At 39.0% G+C, this 19,801-nt stretch overlaps 1 protein-coding gene across 1 annotated transcript in view; it reads right to left on the bottom strand.

Annotated features, from left to right (window-relative positions):
* The window catches only part of ERC2 (ELKS/RAB6-interacting/CAST family member 2), a 658,083-nt gene that overhangs the window by 375,332 nt on the left and 262,950 nt on the right, over positions 1–19,801 (bottom strand). The window contains exon 12 of the mRNA XM_077822546.1: positions 16,550–16,717. Within this exon, the coding sequence (XP_077678672.1) occupies positions 16,550–16,717 (168 nt within the window). The remainder of the gene's footprint in view (positions 1–16,549; positions 16,718–19,801) is intronic.

Here is a 19,801-nt window from a genome sequence, read left to right as displayed (position 1 = left end):
ATTAGAGAGGCTATCAAAATAAAGAACTCAATAATAATGTGGGATTTCAATTATGCCCATACTGACTGGGTACATGTCACCTCAGGTCGAAATGCAGAGACAAAATTTCTCAATACTATGACTGATTCTTGAAGCAGCTGGTACAGGAACCCACAAGGGGAAAGGCAACTCTCGATCTAGTCCTGAGTGGAGCACAGGATCTGGTCCAAGAGGTAAATATAACAGGACCAGTTGGAAATAGAAGACCATAATATAATAACATTTAACGTTCCTGTGGTGGGAAGAACACCTCAACAGCCCAACACTGTGGCATTTAAGTTCAGAAAGGGGAATTATGCAAAAATGAGGAGGTTAGTTAAACAGAAATTAAAAGGTACAGTAACTCAAGTGAAATCCCTGCAAACTGCATGGACACTTTTCAAAGACACCGTAACAGAGGCTCAACTTAAATGTATACCTCAAATTAAAAAACACAGTAAAAAGAACTAAAAAGGAGCCACCATGGCTTAACAACCATGTAAAAGAAGCTGTGAGAGATAAAAAGGCATCTTTTAAAAAGTGGAAGTCAAATCCTAGTGAGGTAAATAGAAAGGAGCATAAACACTGCCAAATTAAATGTAAAAATGTAATACGAAAAGCCAAAAAGGAGTCTGAAGAACTGCTAGCCAAAAACTCAAAAGGTAATAACAAAATGTTTTTTAAGTACATCAGAATCAGGAAGCCTGCTAAACAACCAGTGGTGCCTCTGGACGATCGAGATACAAAAGGAGCACTTAAAGACGATAAATTCATCGCAGAGAAACTAAATTAATTCTTTGCTTCAGTCTTCACGGCTGAGGATGTTAGGGAGATTCCCAAACCTGAGCTGTCTTTTGTAGGTGACAAATCTGAGGAATTGTCACAAATTGAAGTGTCACTAGAGGAGGTTTTGGAATTAATTGAGAAACTTAACAGTCACCGGGACCAGATGGCATTCTGGAGTTCTGAAAGAACTCAAATGTGAAATTGCGGAACTATTAACTATGGTTTTTAACCTGTCCTTTAAATCAGCTACTGTACCCAATGACTGGAAGATAGCTAATGTAATGCCAATATTTAACAAGGGCTCTAGAGGTGATCCTGGCAATTACAGACCAGTAAATCTAATGTCAGTACCGGGCAAATCAGTTGAAACAATAGTAAAGAATAAAATTGTCAGACACATAGACGAACATAAATTGTTGCGCAAAAGTCAACATGGTTTCTGTAAAGGGAGATCATGTCTTACTAATCCATTAGAGTTCTTTGAGGGGGGTCAACAAACATGTGGACGGGGGGATCCAGTGGACATAGTGTACTTAGATTTCCAGAAAGCCTTTGACAAGGTCCCTTACCAAAGGCTCTTATGTAAATTAAGTTGTCATGGGATAAGAGGGAAGATCCTTTCATGGATTGAGAACTGGTTAAAAGACAAGGAACAAAGGGAAGGAATAAATGGTAAATTTTAGAATAGAGAGGGGGAACTAGTGGTGTTCCCCAAGGGTCAGTCTTAGGACAAATCCTATTCAACTTATTCATAAATGATCTGGAGAAAGGAGTAAACAGTGAGGTGGCAAAGTTTGCAGATGATACTAAACTGCTCAAGATAGTTAAGACCAAAGCAGACTGTGAAGAACTTCAAAAAGATCTCACAAAACTAAGTAATTGGGCAACGAAATGGCAAATGAAATTTAATGTGGATAAATGTAAAGTAATGCACATTGGAAAAAATAACCCCAATCATACATACAATATGATGGGGGCTAATTTAGCTACAACTAATCAGGAGAAAGATCTTGGAGTGATCGTGGATAGTTCTCTGAAGACGCCCACGCAGTGTGCAGCAGCAGTCAAAAAGCAAATGGGATATTAGGAATAATTTAAAAAGGGATACAAAATAAGATGGAGAATATCTTTTTGTCCTTATATAAATCCATGGTATGCCCACATCTTGAATACTGCATACAGATGTGGTCCCCTCATCTCAAAAAAGATATACTGGCATTAGAAAAGGTTCAGAAAAGGGCAACTAAAATGATTAGGGGTTTGGAATGGGTCCCATATGAGGAGAGATTAAAGAGGTTAGGACTTTTCATCTTGGAAAAGAGCAGACTAAGGGGGGATATGATAGAAGTATATAAAATCATGAGTGGTGTGGAGAAAGTGAATAAGGAAAAGTTATTTACTTGTTCCCATAATATAAGAATTAGGGGCCACCAAATGAAATTAATGGGCAGCAGGTTTAAAACAAATAAAAGGAAGTTCTTCATTCAGTGCACAGTCAACCTGTGGAACTCCTTGCCTGAGGAGGTTGTGAAGGCAAGGACCATAACAGGGTTTAAAAGAGAACTGGATAAATTCATGGAGGTTAAGTCCATTAATGGCTATTAGCCAGGATGGGTAAGGAAAGGTGAGAAGAGAATAAGAGAAGATGACTACTTGGCTAGAAAAAAATGAGCAAGCTGAGACCCACCAGAAAAACCTGGAGATCCTTTTCCACGTCCTGCTGACCTCATAAGGTGCAAAGAGAATGAGATAAGAGGTCTATACGAGTCCTTTCCACTTTCCCTGCTGATGTGATAGAGTGGACAAAGGCTGAAGAAACGAGGGCTCCACTTTATTCCCTCCTGTCAACTTCAGTAGAATCCCAGGTGGGAGAATATCTTTGCCCTGGTCTCAGCATATGTACACCTTACAAATTGTGCTGGGGTTGGAAAATGACTTCTATACACTTTACAGGATGTGTAAGAAAGAACTTCACTCTGAGGCACCTCTAATATGCCTTAGCAAAGATTTCCAAATAGGACCAGGAGGAGATGGAGTTAAGTTCCCACCTCAACTATTCACTGGCTTGTAGAGCAGTAGCCATGCACCACAGTGAGTAAGCTTAACCATATATACACAAAATGTCTTCCAGTACTTTCCCTGGGGCAGTACATCTCTGCATAACCCAGAATTATGAGCTGTACCTTAAATACAGCTGTGTGAGAAATGGTTTTCCCATCCTGCAAAATATTCAAAGATTTCAAAATTTTTCACAGTTTTACATTGGGGCAAAACTGAGACCTTTTGAATTCCTTTTGTGAAAAACTAGAGTAAGAGAGAAACCCTAGGATACCCAAGAGCCCAGTGGTTAGGCCACTCACCTAGGATAAGGGACACCCAGATTCAAGTCCCTGCTCTGCCTGATTTAGAGCAGAGACTTGAACCTGGGTCTCCCACATGAGTAACCTAACTGCAGAGCTATTAACTATTCTGGGGGGGTCTCTCTCTTTCTCTCTCACTGAATTCCATCCGAGACCTGAGAAACCTTTCCCAATGAACTTTTTACCTAAAGTGATAGGTTTCTGCAAACAGTTTTGATTTCAATGAAATGGCATTTTCCAGCATAAAAAACGTTTACTTGGAAAATTCAGCTCTAGATTTAAAGTCCCTAGTAATCAGTATGTTGGGAAACAAAAGCCAGAAGAAGACAGGCACAGTGCTACGTCGGGGTTTGTCAACAGAATACATTAGCTGCATATATTCAAAAATCAGGCATTACAAAACAAGGAAATTTAGAGCTAAAGTTATATTTAAAAGAAATCCAAATAAATTAAGTAATGGAAATGCACAGTTAAAGCACCCAAACAAACTTAATATGTTCAGATTTCATTAACAACAGTCTCATAATGTTTGATACTCTTGAGTTACTCATAGCTATTGTCTATCTACTGTATTTATGTATGAAGGGAATACACCATATTATTCAGACAAAATTGTTGAATCACTTCTTTACGTGCAAAACTCAACTTGACCTTATAATCAATTAATCAAAAATTGATAATTTTATGGGTTCAAATTTACTTAATAATTAAAGAGACTTCAGATAACCAAGCTTGACTGACTTTATTAAAAAACTGTCAGTCAGAACATAACAGAAAAGTTATGCGCTACCAAACCAGAGTCTGTTAGATCCAAGCCTAGCAGCAGTGGCATGTTTGATCTCAGCTGATTTCAACCTGCATGATTCTGATTGTCTGCTTTTAGTCTGTTATAATTATACCCCTAGGTTTTGAGACCATTTATAGTTTCAGCTGCTGTTCATTAGACTCAGACTCATACACTTTAAGGTCAGAAGGGACCATCATGATCATCTAGTCTGACCTCCTGTACATTGCAGGCCACAGAACTTCACCCACCCACTCCTATAATAAACTCCTAATCTCTGGCTGAGTTACTGAAGTCCTCAAATCATGACGTAAAGACTTCCAGTTATAGAGAATCCACCATCTACACTAGTTTAAATCTTCAAGTGACCCATGGCCCATGCTGCAGAGGAAGGTGAAAAAACGCCAGGGACTCCGCAAGTCTGACCCAGGAGAAAATTCCTTCCTCTTTTCTACCTGAAATACCTCTTATTTTAATACATATCCAGACTGTCATATTTCATAAATTTCTTAACTGCAAAATTAATATCTGCTGCTTACTCACTGAGGTGATACATTACATTTATATATCTTCCTGCCTGTTGCAGTTAAGACATTACTTGCGGAATCATTGGGCTCTGTGTTAAAGCTCAATATATCTTTCCTAACACGTTTAGTAAGCTTGTATTTTTCCCATTTTAGCATGGCCATAGACAATTATGTGAATCTGGTTCATGAGCAAGGTATAGGCCTTATAAAAGTCTGGTTCATAGATGAACAACCTTAACCATTAGGTCTTCACCAGAAGTACAATAATGAAGATTGTGTAAATCAGGGATAAAGTAAAAAATGCTAATTCACTATAAGACCATGAGAACCTCCCGCCACCTTTTTTTTTTAAGCACTGGTTGGGAGGCAGATGATCTGGGTTCTACTCCTGGAGTTGCCAAGTGTCCAGTCTAAAAGGGAACCTGGCAGTATCTGGTCAGCACTGTGGATCAGACACTAAAAGTCCAGTTAACTGCAGTAACTGGCCTCCATCAATGGGGGGTAGAAAGAGCAGCAGCTGCTGCTGGAGCCTGGAGGAGCAGTGGAGCACGAAGGAACAGCTCCAGTCGAAAGAGGTACCAGCAGCTCCCCCCACCTCCCAAGTGCAGCTCTCCCTGCCCTGCCCCACCCCAGTATGGCTCTCCCTCCCCCACCCTGCCCCAGTCACCCCCCACCCCAGTGTGGCTCTCCCTCCCCTACCCTGACCCAGTCACCGCCCCTCACCATTGATGCCTGGCTCTCCCTGTCCCTTTCTGGCCCCAGTTACACACCCCTGGAGCCTGGCTCTCTCCAACATCCTGCCCCAGTCACCCCTCAATTCCTAGAGCCCTACTCAGCTGGCAGGGGGAGGGTGGTGGAGAGAGCAGCGAGCTGGGGGAAGAGAAGCAGGGGTCGGGGCCTCAAAGGAAAGAAGTGGAGCAAGGGGCGGGGCCTCGGGGAAGAGGTAGAGCAGGGGAAGTTCCGGCACTCAGTGTCCAGTTTTCACAAATGAGAAAGTTGACCACCCTACTCCTGACTCTAACAAAAACTGCCTGTGTGACACTTGTTCAACACAAACTCTATCTTAGCTTGCCTAGCATGAGTGTTGTGAGGCATAGTTCAGTGAAGCTTGTTAAGTGCTTTAACGTGCACATATGGAAGGTACTATACACCTGTAGAGTATTAATACTAGGGTTGTCAATCGATTAAAAAAATTAATTGTGATTAATCACACTGTTAAACAATAATAGAATACCATTTATTTAAATATTTTTGAATGTTTTCTACATTTTCAAATTACAACACAGAATACAAACTCTACAATTCTCACTTTATATTTATTTTTATTTACACTGTAAAAACGAATATAAATAGTATATTTCAATTCACCTAATACAAGTACCTTTGTGCAATCTCTTTATAATGAAAGTTGAACTTACAAATGTAGAATTATGTTCGAAAAATAACTGCATTCAAAAATAAAACAATGTAAAACTTTAGACCCTACAAGTCCACTCAGTCCTATTTCATCCAATTGCTCAGACAAATAAGTCTGGTTACAATTTGCAGAAGATAATGCTGCCCATATCTTGTTTACAATGTCACCTGAAAATGAGAACAGGTCTTCACATGGCACTGTTGTAACCAGCATCACAGATGCGCTAAAGATTCATATGTCCCTTCATGCTTCAACCACCATTCCAGAATATATGTGTCCATGCTGACGACGGGTTCTGCTCAATAACAATCCAAAGCAGAGTGGACTGACACATTTTCATTTTCATCATCTGAGTCAGATACCACCAGAAGAAGCTTGATTTTCTTTTTTGGTGGTTTGGGTTCTGTAGTTTCCACATTGTAGTGTTGCTCTTTTAAGACATCTGAAAGCATTCTCCAAACCTCGTCCCTCAGATTTTGGACCACACTTCTGATTCTTAAACCTTGGGTCGAGTGCTGTAGCTATTTTTAGAAATTCACATTGGTACCTTCTTTGCGTTTGTCAAATCTGCTGTGAAAGTGTTCTTAAAACGAACATGTGCTGGGTCATCATCCGAAACTCCTATAACATGAAATATATGGCAGAATGCAGGCAAATCAGAACAGGAGACATACAATTCCCCCCCAAGGAGTTCAGTCACAAATTTAATTAACGCATTATTTTTTTAACGAGCATCACCAGCATGGAAGCATGTCCTCTGGAATGGTGGCCAAAGCATGAAGGGGCATATGAATGTTTAGCATATCTAGCACGTAAATACATTGCAACGCCAGCTACAAAAATGCCATGCGAATGCCTGTTCTCACTTTCAGGTAACATTGTAAATAAGAAGCAGGCAGCAGTATCTCCCATAAATGTAAACAAATTTGTCTTAGCAATTGTCTGAACAAGAAGTAGGACTGAATGGACTTGTAGGCTCGAAAGTTTTACACTGCTTTGTTTTTGAGTGCAGTTATGTAACACAAAAAAATTACATTTGTTAGTTACACTTTCACAATAAAGAGATTGTACTACAGTACTTGTATGAGGTGAATTGAAAAATACTATTTCTTTTGTTTATCATTTTTACAGTGCAAATATTTGAAATCAAAAATAATAATATAAAGTAAGCACTGTACACTTTGTATTCTGTGATGTAATAGAAATCAATATATTTGAACATGTAGAAAAACATCCATAAATATTTAATAAATTTCAATTGGTATTCTATTGTTTAAAAGTGCGATTAATTACAATTAATTTTTTTAATCGCAGTTAGTTTTTTTTAGTTAATCGCATGAATTAACTGCGATTAATCAATTAATCCCTAATTAATACTAATGTTGAATTATCTATATAGTGGAATCAGTAATTATTATTGATTCTCTAGAAGGGTAGTTCTACACTGTCTAGCTTTTGCACTACTATAGCTATGAACGACTTTATAGAATTCTATATGTGCAATGTAATAAAAAGGATTGATGAAAAATTAAGAATGCCTTTGTATAAAATTGACAACAGAAATTATATTCGTGTATGAGCATTAACATGGCATGTTATGTGCCAAAATAAGTTGAGAATCTGATGAAACCTTGTTGATTTTTATTATGTACCTAATACACCTAGTATTCTAGAAATTCACTGAGTACAGGGAGTACAATTCATTTCTAGATAACAGATAAAGTCTGTTTTTACAGTACAAAAATAAATATGACTGTATTTAGCACATCTGGGACTCAAGATCATTCAAATAGAATGCAACAGCCCTGCCAGTAAAGTAAAATATATATCTACAATAAAGCATGAGAAACTATGAAGCATTGAGTATATTTCAAAGGAACTGAAAATGGAATTTCTGTAATATTACCTAACGTATACACATTAGGTAAGAGTATACAATCAATGTATATAGTATAAATGAATAAAAATTTTAACACAAGTTATTTAAATATTCTGTTACAAAGAATATATTTTAAAATGTATAAATAATATTAATATTAATAGTATTTTAATATTATTAATATTTTAAATGTATACACTATAATTGTATGCATCCCAGAGAAACACAGACATTACAGAGTCAACTAAAAAGTATTCCCCATTCTAAATTTCCAGGTAGATGAAAATTATTTGGTAAGCAAATTTCAAGGAATTTCATTTACAATCTTCTTGAAGTACATTGCATATATTTGTTTTGAATTGGAACTCATTTTCTTTTTGTGACTTTTACTGTATGCTGAAATGTATATCACTGCATTAAGACTAAAACGCCTATTAACCCATTACATATACAGAGGTTCTCATTTCTATCTGATCTCCCAGGGAAAAATAAGTCACTTTAATGTGTTCAACCCTGCGGCCAAAAATCTCTTGCACATGAACAATTACAGCTAATTTAAACCCAAATTGCTTCCTCTAAGAGGTGGATATCATTAAGCAACTTTCCCCATTTCCTTTCACAAAGAGATCTTAAAGAGAGAAAAGAACTAAAGAAAATTCCTTGTGATGCAGTATGATAAAATCATTAGGCCTACACTACTTACTTCAAAGAAGAAGTAAGCTTTTCTATGGGGCATATAAAGTAGCTTGCTGTGCTTCAAAGCCTCATCAATTTATTAGGTCATTTAATTATTAAAGTGTGACCAAAACTGTTCAAAATGTCAACAGGTTTCTTTGTGGAAGACTAGATCATCATGTTTCAGGTTTAGTTATAATCATTTATTACTTAGCAAAGCAGAGAGGAGAAAAAGACAGTTAAAGTTAACATATATAAAAATACACACACACATACATATAATGTATACATATATATATGAAAACACAATTTCTGGTGATTAAGTCATTGACAAGTTCAAGTCCACTCTGCATGGATTTAGCCAGCCCCTACAGCACATTCAGGCTTCCCCACCGGGTGCCAGTAAAAGCCATAGGAAAAATGTTTTAAAAGTGCAAGATCTCCACAAATACAGAACAAACTTAAAGCCTTGCTTCATTCATAAACAGATCAAGTCTTGTCTTCTGGCACAGAGGTGAATTAGATCCGGATAGCACTGGGAAGTGATGATATTCAGCAGGAATTATATAGCACCTGTTCTTCAGTAGTACACAAAATCTACTGCTATATGGATCCTTTTCTCATTTAAAGTTAACAGTATCTCACACTATTGGATCAAAATCTCATTACCATTTATATAGTACCATAAATATACATGGCCAATAATAAAAGTCAGGTATGTTCTCTGCCCTGAAGAGCTCACACCGTACCATTCCACCTATCCAATCATTTGAATATTCATCTTTCCTTTGGTTTTCCTGAGAGGCTAACAATAAATGGATGTGTAACAATTGGATCACATCCTTTGCACATCAGACAATTAGAGATAATTTTAACTCAAACTGCTTCCTGTAAAATGTTCAAGCTTGAGCCCATTGTCGTGTAGCAAATGAGACCAGAAGGGACTGGAAGCACGGGTAAAAGAAACGTCTTCTCTGTCATAATGCCTGATGCCAGCAATGCATCACAAAGTACCACTGCAGTTTCAGAGGAAACGGTCAGCCCTTTTTTGCCACAGTCCACATGATAACAATAAATGCTGCACTTCCCTTAACGTGTATTGGCTAATGAAGAATTAGGTAATCAAATCAGTGGAGAACTAACTGGAATACATCACCATCAGTATGGCAGGGAAATTAGCGGGGGAATCTGCTCAACATCTTAGATGTCTGTACACAAACACAAGGAGTATGGTGAATAAACAGGAAGAACTGGTGTATCTGTCCATACGCTAATTTATGACTTAATTGGCATCACAGAGATGTGGTGGGCTAAGTCTCATGACGGGAATATTGGTATAGAGGAGTACTATTTTTTCAGGAAGGACAGGCAGTATAAAAAAGGAAGGAGGTGTTGCATTATCCACCAAGAAGACTACACTTGTTCTGAGATCCAGAAGGAGGTGAGAGGCAGACCAGTTGAAAGTCTCTGGGAAAAGATAAAAATGGTGAAATGATAGGATAGACTAATAGAGACCTCCAAATCAGGAAGAGGAGGTAGATGAGGCATTTTTACAACAAACAGAAATATTCAAAACTCAAGACCAGATAATAATGAGGCACTTTAATTACCCAGGTAGCTCCTGGAACAGTAATATAGCAAAACACAAAATTTCCAATAAATTCTTGGAATGTATTAGGAACAACCCTTTGTTTCAGAAAGTGGAAGAAGTAACCAGGGGAACTGCCATTTAGACATGATTCTGACCACCACGAAGGAATAGGCAATTAGGATGAAAGTAATCGTGAAATGATAGATTTCAGGAGTCCAGGGAAAGGATGGCGTGAGAGCAGCAGAATAAGAACAATGGACTTCAAAAAAATCAGACTTTAACAAACTCAGAGGACTGATAGTTAAGGTCCCATTGGAAGAAAAATCTAAGAAAGAAAGGAGTTCAGGAGAGCTGGCAGTTGCCAAGGAGACAATATTAAAAGGCACACTGCAAACTATGCGATGTGAAAGAATTATAGGAAGAACAGTAAGAGGCCAATACAGTTCCATCAGGAGCTCTTTAATTACCTGAAAATCAAAAAGAAATCCTACAATAAGTGGAAAACACGGATAAATTGCTAAAGAGGAGTACAGAAGAACAGCATAAGCATGTACAGACAAAATCAGAAAGGGTAAGGTAAGGGTAAGGGTAAGGAGTTATAATCTGAGTTCTAAAAAGGTTCATGATGACAAGATACTCAACACAATTAATATTAACAACAATGGGGAAGAAAAATAAGCCAAAACAGGGAAAGGTCAGGTTAGAGAATATTTAGGCAAGTTAGATGTATTCAAGTCAGCAAGGCCTGATGAAATTCTTCCTAGGGTATTTAAGGAACTAGCTGAAAAAATCTTGGAGCTGTTAGCAATTATCTTTGAGAACTCATGGAGGATGGGCAAGGTCCCAGAGGACTGGAGAAGGGCAAATATAATACATATCTTTAAAGGGGGGAAACAAAGGATGCTGGAATTACAGACCAGTCAGCCTAACTTTGATATCTGGAAGGATACTGGAACAAATTAATAAACAACCAATTTGTATGCACCTAGAAGATAATAGCATTATAAGGAATAGCCAGCATGGGTTTGTCAAGACAAATCATGCCAAACCAACATAATTTCCTTCTTTGGCAGAGATGCTGGCCCTAGTGGATAGAGGGAAGCAGTATATAGGAAATATCTTGCTTTTAATAAGGCTTTTGTCATAGTCCCACATGACATTGTCAGAAGCAAACTAGGGAAATGCAGTCTAGTTTCATTTAATATAAGGTGGGTGCACAACTAGTTGAAAGACCATACTCAATGGCCAATGTCAAACTGGGAGGGCCTATCTAGTGGAGTACTGCAGGGGTCATTCCTGGGTGTGGTTCTATTCAATATTTTCATTAATGACTTTGATAATGGAGTGGAGAGTATACCTATAAAATTTGCAGATTACATCAAACTGTGAGGGGTTACAGTTAATCCTGGAGGACAGGATTAAAATGCAAAAGAACCCTGACAGGTTGGAGACTTGGTCTGAAATCAACAAGATGAATTTCAATAAAGACCCAAATGCAAAGTACTTCACTTAAGAAAAGTCAAATGAATACCCACAAAATGGGTGGTAGCACTGCTGAAAAGGATCTGGGGTTTATAGTGGATCACAAAGTGAATATGAGTCAATGTGATGCAGTTACAAAAAAAAGGCTAATATTCTGGGGTGTATTAACATGAGTATTATAGGAAAGACATTGGAGGCAATTGTCCCATTCTACACAGTACTGGTGAGGCCTCAGCTGGATTATTGTGTCCAGTTCTGGACATCACACTTTAGGAAAGATGTGCTCAAATTGGAGAGAATTCAGAGGAGAGAAATAAAAATGATAAAAGGATTAGAAACCTGACATATGAGGAAACATTAAAAAACATTTAAAAACAGGCATGTTTAGTCCTGAGAAAACACCAGATAACAGTCTTCATATATGTTAAGGACATGTAATAAAGAAGACAGTGATAAAACGGTTAACTACCTATAACTGTTGTTCTTCGAGATGTAATACAGATATGTGTTCTATGGGGGGGCAGGGTGTCCTGTGCAGTGGAGCTGGATAACTTTGCCTAGCAGTACCTGTAGAGGTATGCTCATGCCCTGCAGGCATAGCCCCTCCTCTGGTCATATAAAGGTGGCTCCCCCCTGACCCTCTCAGCTCCTTCACACCAAATATTGTAAGTGCAGACTCTGATGCAGAGTAGATGGCGGGGAGGGGTGACAGAATTAGGTAACCATTTTTTCTTCTTTGAGTAAATGCAGCTGCGTATTCTATGTGGGCGACTTGCAAGCAGTACTCACAGAACATAGGGCTCGGAGACTATTTAAAGCAGGATTACAGGACTGCTTTCCCAAAGTTTGCATCTGATCTGGATGCAGCCTTAATGGCACAGTGGTTTGTACAGATATGCACAGAGGACCACGTGGTGACCCTGCGAATGTCCAATATAGCAATGTCATTTACAAATGTCGCTGATATCACCGGAGCTCTGTGAAATGAGCTCGTACCCCTTGAGGAGGTGTAACCTGGGCTATGCTGTCATGATACAGGAAGTTATCCACCTGGAGACTCTCTGTGAAGGCCTGTCATTCGGTCTCCACAGGAAACAAACAGGCGTGGTGAGGAATGGAAAGGTTCAGTTCTGTCAAGATAAAATATTAGACATCACCTAACATCCAGAGTGTGGAGCCACTGCTCCTCTGGGATTGAATGTGGCTTAGGAAAAAACATTGGTAGATCTATGTGGTTCAAATGAAACTTGGATTCCACATATGAGAAAAACTAGAAGTGCGGACACATGGTTTCTTTGTCTTTGGAAAATTGCATGTAAGGAAGCTCTGCCATCAAAGCATAGAACTCGCACACGTACCTTGCAGATGTTATCACCACTGGTGAGGCAGTTTTCTGACACAGAAGGGAATAAGAAGAAGTTGCCAGAGGCTTAAACAAAGATACTGTAAGAGCTACTAAAATAATATTAAAGCAACCGGCTCTTTAACCGGATAGGTGGAGATGAGTGACATCTTTCACGAACCTCACTGCCATAGGGTTTGAAAACACAAACTTCCCATGGATAGGTGGATGAAATGCTGAAATTGACACAGGTGGATCCTCAGCGAACTAATCACAAGGCCAGAAGACTGAAGGTGTAATAGGTACTCCAAGATGTCCTGGATACAAGCCCATGTTGGTTGAACTCCCCAGGCTAATGACCATACTGAGAACCACTTCCACTTCCACCCTGGTGGAGAGCTTCCCACTGTTAAGCTAGACCTGTTGGACTGCCTCCGAGCATCATTCCTCCTCCTCATGTAACCATGCAGCATCCATTCTGTGAGATGCAGGGAACTGATCACTGGGTTAAAATCCTGACTGGGCTATTGAGTCAGGAGGTCAGGATGAAAAGGAAGGGATATGGAAGGTTGGACCAACAATGTGAGGAGGTTGGAAAACCAATATTGTCTCGACTGCACTGGAAAACGAATCTGAAGATGATCAGAATTGGAGGAATGACATATAAGAGTGCCAGTTCCCAGCTCAAGTGAAAAGCATCAATCAACAAGCCTGAACTGAGACCCCCCCTTGGGAACAAAACAACTGGCATTTCTTGTTTTCTCTCATAGCAAACAGGTCAATTGTCAGCATGCCCCAGAGTGCAAAGACAGACTGCAGGATGCTGGGCTTTAGAGATCACTAGCGATTCAGGGAGAAACTCCTGCTGAGGTGATCTGCCCAATGAGTGTGGGTCCCAGGCAAGCAATCAGCCACGGGGGTAATGTTTTCCCTGGTGCAAAACTACCAGAACCTGATTGCCTCCTGACAAAGCACATTGGAGTGTGCTCCCCCACTGCCTGTTCATATAATACATCACAGTGGTACTATTGGTGAGCATGAAAACCACTGAGCCCCTGATGAGATCTTAAAAGGCCTGACAAGAATCATAGATAGCATAAAGCTCCAGGACATTGATATGTAAAGAAGTTTCACATTCTGACCACAGGCCTTGAACCTTCAGTGACCCCAGATGCAGTCCCCAAACTATTAAAGGAGCCATTGATGACAATAGTTCTGATGGTGGTGACCAAGTGAAGGGAATGCCCTGGCACAAGTCCTGAACCATCCACCACTGCAAGAAATCCAGGACTGGGAGTGGAAGACTCACCAGTCTGTCTAAAGGATGACAGTATGGACGATAGGCTGACTTCAGTCACATTTCAAGAGGATAAAGTCACATGGCATACTGGACTACCTGTGTGCATGCAACCATATGGGCTAGATACCTCAGGCATACTCAGGCTGTGGTTGAAAGCTGGGTCTTCAGCTCTAGACATAAGTGACAGATTGCCTGGAATCATTTGGTCAGCAGAAATGCTCTCGAATTCGTAGAGTCTATCAGGGCCCAATGAGCTTGATTCTTAGAGTTGGAACCAAAGTTGACCTCCCGCTGTTTAGGAGGAGATACAGATGATTGAGTAGGCATAGTGTGAACTAGATATGACAAAGGACATGCTTTCTTGACTTGCCACTCAGTAACCAATCATCCAGATAACAGAAGATATGAATTCCCCTCTTCCTGAGGTATACTGTTACTGTGACCATCCATTTCATAAAGACCCCAGGGGCAGAAAACAGGCCAAAGGGCTAGTGTTGGTCCACCACAGCAAACCAGTTTGAGAGAATTGCTACATGAAAATAAGCATCCTGAAGGTACAGGCAACAAACCAGTCATTGTGGTTTAAGGCAGGAAGTATTGTTGCCAGGGTGACCATCTGGTATCTCATGTATCAGACATATTTGTTAAGATTACAGATGCTGAGGATATGTCTCCCAAGGGTTTGGGAACCAGGAAATACTGGGACTAGAATCCCTGTCCCCAGTGCTTCAGGAGGCCCTCCTCTACAGCCCCAAAGGCCAGTAGAGACTGAACCTGCTAAGAGAGTGGTGTTTCGGGAAAGGGGTCCCTGAAAAGCAACGTGGGAAGGGTGGATAGAGAGGAACTGTATGGCATAATCCTATTGGACAGTGCTTAAGATCCAATTGTCTATTGTAAGAGTCTCAGACATTATAAAAGCAGGTCAGTCAGTCCCCAAACCAGGGGAATGGGGAAGGAGAAGGTACTCCTGGATCATTGTCCTGAACACATGAGTCAGAGCAGGCATTTGCTAGATGCTGTGGGGATGGTGATGGGGAGGGGAGGTGTAGCTGGCTACACCCAGAACCAGAAGACTGCCTCAGTCTCCTTTGGGATCTGTGGCTCTTTCTGAAGTAGTGGTAGGCAGCAGGATGTTTTTAGTCTTATTCTATCATCATGATTTTATATTTATGTTTCCTTCTATTTTATTTGACTGATGAAGGCAGATTTGCAATTTCAAATTTTTATTTGTACCTTATTAACATGTAAGAGGATGAATCCTGGGACATGCAATTCAATAGACACCTAGAATCTCAGAATATATATTTTAAAAATAGAGATTAATGTCAGCTAACTTTTCTCCATGAATATGATGAACTAAAGTGATATTTGGCCCCTGGAATTCCTTTACCTAGGATTAAACTTTGAACTATCAGGCAAGAAACCAATCCATTTAAATTAGTATACTTTCCTGAATGTAAAGAGTTTATTTTCCTTTTATAAGTGCAGTGTCTAACTGTTCATGTTCTTTTAAAATGCACACCAATTCAAAACTTACAAATAAAACAGTTAAAATATAAATTTAATTCTTATTTTGTGTTTCATACCTTCACAGTAAAAAACAGACATGGAAAAGGAAGACCATTTTTGTGGAGAAGACCATTTTTAACACTGAAATGGTTTATTTAATCACATTTGAAAACCATCTCAACTGCGTAAAGCATATTTAAATATCTATATTTTCAAGCTCTGTACTTTAGACACTACACATTAAAAAACCCTAATATACTGGTCTATTAGGATTAACAATCTATTCACATTTGAAAATCAAAGCTAATTTTCTAAGGAACAAAGACTTCACACCAATAACCTACACCCCTCCTATATTTATGCACCCTTCAAAACATATAAACGCCCTCTCTCTTTAGAATTGAAATGTACAATAGAAGACACAAAAATGAGCATTAGGTCTGAGGAAACAGGTCTGAGGTCCCAAACTATGTCAAGACAATTTGAAATTAGGAGTGAAAATATTAAGAAGAAATGAATTTAGTGGAAATATATTTCACTAAAGACAAGGGAAATCTCAGCTACAGCTACACACCCTTAATGTTGTGGATTCCATACATGGGTCCAATCTTGCAATGCTAACACATGCAGGACTGCTACTGAAGTCAGTAGGTTCTTTTCAAGAACTGCAGGATCAGTGCTAACATACTGTAATAAGGAAAATATGCTAAATGTATTAGCACATGGCAGGGTCTAAGCTGTTACACTATTTTTAACAAATTGAAAAAAAGCCCAGAATATATCTTCTGCAAAGATTTGTAACTAATACATCATTTTAACCCTGACACACTCTGTTAACTAAACACTTATATTGCATTGTATGATGAGAAAATAACTTACCTCTGTCTGAAGTATGGCAGCTCTCTGTTCTTTGGCAGTAAGCGACTCTTTAAGCACTTCAATGTGTTGCTTGCAATCTGAATTCTGATTGCTAAGGGTTTCAAGCTTAGTTTGTAAGGCGAGAAGTTCTGATTCTTTCTTTGAAAGTTCCTGTTTCAATTGGTCAATCTGCAAAATTAAAAAATATTGTTTTACATCATTAATCTCCAATTTATACTCACATGAGTTTGGAGAGATGAGAATAAATCTCCTGTGATGCAACCCAGATACCTTCTGGAGAGGCAAGAGAAGCATTAAGGTTCTGACCCTGAGATGCTCGGCACCCACAATTTCTATTAAGTTTATGTTTGCAGTGTTGTTATAGTCATGCTGGTCCAAGGATATAAGAGACAAGAAGTGAGTGAGGCAATGTCTTTTATTGGACCAACCTCTGTGGTGAAAGTGACAAGCCTACGAGCTCCACAGAGCTCTTCTTTATGTCTGGGAAAGGTAATCAGAGCATCACAGTGAAGTGAGCAATTAATATTTTTTGCAGTTACAGGACAAAGGAGGGTAAGTGGGGTATAGATTGTTGTAATGAGACATAAATCCAGTGTCTCTACTCAGTCCATGATTTTTGATGTCTAGCAGTTTTGAATTTAAGCTCCCAGGATCAACTTTTGAAGGTGTTATGCAGGTCTCCTTTGAGGATGAGGTCAGATATGGAGTGATCGTTTTGTGAAAAGTGTTCACTCACCGTTGATAGGATGTTTTTGTCATTTATCATTTTTCTGTGTGCGTTCATTTGAGAGTAGAGTGACTTTCTTGTTTTACCCACATAGTAGTTGTTGGTGCATTTGATGCACTGGATGAGGTACACCACATATTGTGATGGGCTTGTTAATTGTCCATTCTTTTTGAATGGTTTCTATACAAAGGAAACATAAAGCTTTCATGCATGTATAGATTGAATGCAACACCATACTCCCTACAAGACCACAGTTATCATTACTATTGGCTGGGGTGAGCCCAGGTTATGAGCGTGGCAGTAAGAACTAGCAGTAGATGAGGAATTTAACCAGGGGGTGGAGAACAGAGTGATAGAACTCTAACCATCTTCCACTTGCCACACAGTTAATGTCCTTCACCCTCCATTTTCCTTCCCTGGCAACTCATGTGGAGCTCACCAGTAACAGGAAAGCAGAAGGAAAAAGTCATAATTAAGAAAAGGTTGGGTGGGGCGGGGAGAAGGAGAGAATTGGGGAAAAAATTCCAAATGGTAAGTCTATTAGACTGTAAAAGTTGTGGAAATCCCATCATTTAGGACAGGGGTTCTCAACCTGATGCTCATTAACAGGTGTCAGAAGGATCACAGCTACCCTGCCCTTCCCATATTGCTAAATGGAAGAAGGTGTCCTGGGATGGAAAAGACTGAGTATTTCAAACATTTAAAATTGGTCAAAGCACTGGAGAATATATTATAAAGAACAATCCTAAATATAAGATCACATAACAGGTATTCTTCTTCTCAAACTTCTGGGTGACAACAGTGGACCAGCAAATTAGCTACTCAAATACTTTATTGTGAGATACTTAATATTAGCTATTTAAATTACCAAATAACTTTAGCCTGCATGGGGCTGAATGGGCAGTAACTTTTCAGAGATATTATTTCAGTCTGTCCCTCTGCTAACTGTGGCAGGCACTTGGTTTTCATTTAAAAGTTTTTCCTCACAACCAAAAGGGCCAGAAATTTTTATTTTAAATCAAAGTTTAAATGCTATGAAGGTGATCAAAGAAGAGCTGGAATTGCCCTATCCATTCTCTCCTTTCAGTTTAATCCCAAAGGCCACTTGGGATGAGGTTAAATCTAGAGCTGAAGGGAGTGGTAGCCCAGAAAATAAAAGTTTGTCATGTTTAACCATATCCTCAAAATCAAAACACAATAATATATCACAGCCATAATTCTGAATTACACATTTAGGGTTATTCTCTTTTTCTCTTCACAGGTTTCAGAACATTTTGTATCCACTAGATTGGAGAATTTGGCTGGTCACCCTTTGTCTATTGCACAAAATCCTAATCTATACAGGAAGCTAAAGCTAAAGCTAATAGCCTTTATAGTCTTAATTTAGCAAAAGAAAGAAAAAGGAGTGTAGAAAAAAAACAGATGTTGGGAAAAGTAAAGAGAAACATAAAACATGTATCCCAAAACTACTCAAGAAAGAAAAAAAATTCAGCTTGAAAGTAAACCTTCTTCTCTCCTCCCCATCATTTATTTATTTTGCCAGCACATGTAAGAAAATGCGGAAACTAAAACAAAAAGGTACTCAAAATATAGACTGGGAAAATCTGAGTACATAATATAAAGGAGGAACCCTAGATCTGAGGCCAATCTAATTATATTACATGTTTTATACTAGACCCTGGTGGACATCACACACACCTAATCTCTACTGGAAGCTTTTCACAGCTTTGTTCATGACACTACCAACACTCTGAGAAATAAACAGCCAAGGAAAATGGCTTCATTTTCATCACAGATATGCTCCTCATTGCTCAGAAACTCTCTGCTCATTAGCATGCAGTTCCGGTTTGAAGATCTGTGCACTGTAAGGAGTTCAAGAAAATGTGTTACAGGTCCCAAACACAAAAGAACAGATCCAAGTTAGGATACCAGTGTCTGCGGCAAACTCTTTAATAAAATTATAATAAAATAAAACAAAAATGAAAATGAAAATGAAAAAGAATGCAAGAGCTGGGACGTCTCCCTTAAAAAGAAATATCCAGGACAGAACAAGACCTCACAATTTTTATCTGATACATTCAGTTGTTAAAAGGTTCTTGTACAGTATGGTTCTCTGTAAAAAGTTATGCACTTCTTTAAACAATTCTTTGTCCTCGCTGAAGTGGTTGCATTCCCACTCCATTAAACATCAAGGTGAATGTAAGAAGAATGTTGACATGATCCAGTGAGGACTCACGCCCCCCTATTGGAGTCAAAGTAAAACAATGACCACAATTTCCGTGTGAGTTAGAAATAAAGACTACAATGAAGATTTACCTGGATGTCTGGATATAGATTCTAGATCCAAGTCCAGAAGGGACCCATTGTGATCATCTAGTCTAACCTCCTCTATAACACATCACAAGCCCCAGGACTTCCCCAAAATAATTTCTCGAGCATATTTTTAGAAAACCAGCCAAACTTCATTTAAAGTGGCCAGTGATGGAGAATCCACATGACCCTTGGCAAACTGTTCCAGTGGTTAA

Source organism: Eretmochelys imbricata, chromosome 7 (assembly GCF_965152235.1).
Source record: "Eretmochelys imbricata isolate rEreImb1 chromosome 7, rEreImb1.hap1, whole genome shotgun sequence".
Classification (NCBI taxonomy): domain Eukaryota; kingdom Metazoa; phylum Chordata; order Testudines; family Cheloniidae; genus Eretmochelys; species Eretmochelys imbricata.
This window is presented reverse-complemented; position numbering and strand designations above follow the sequence as displayed.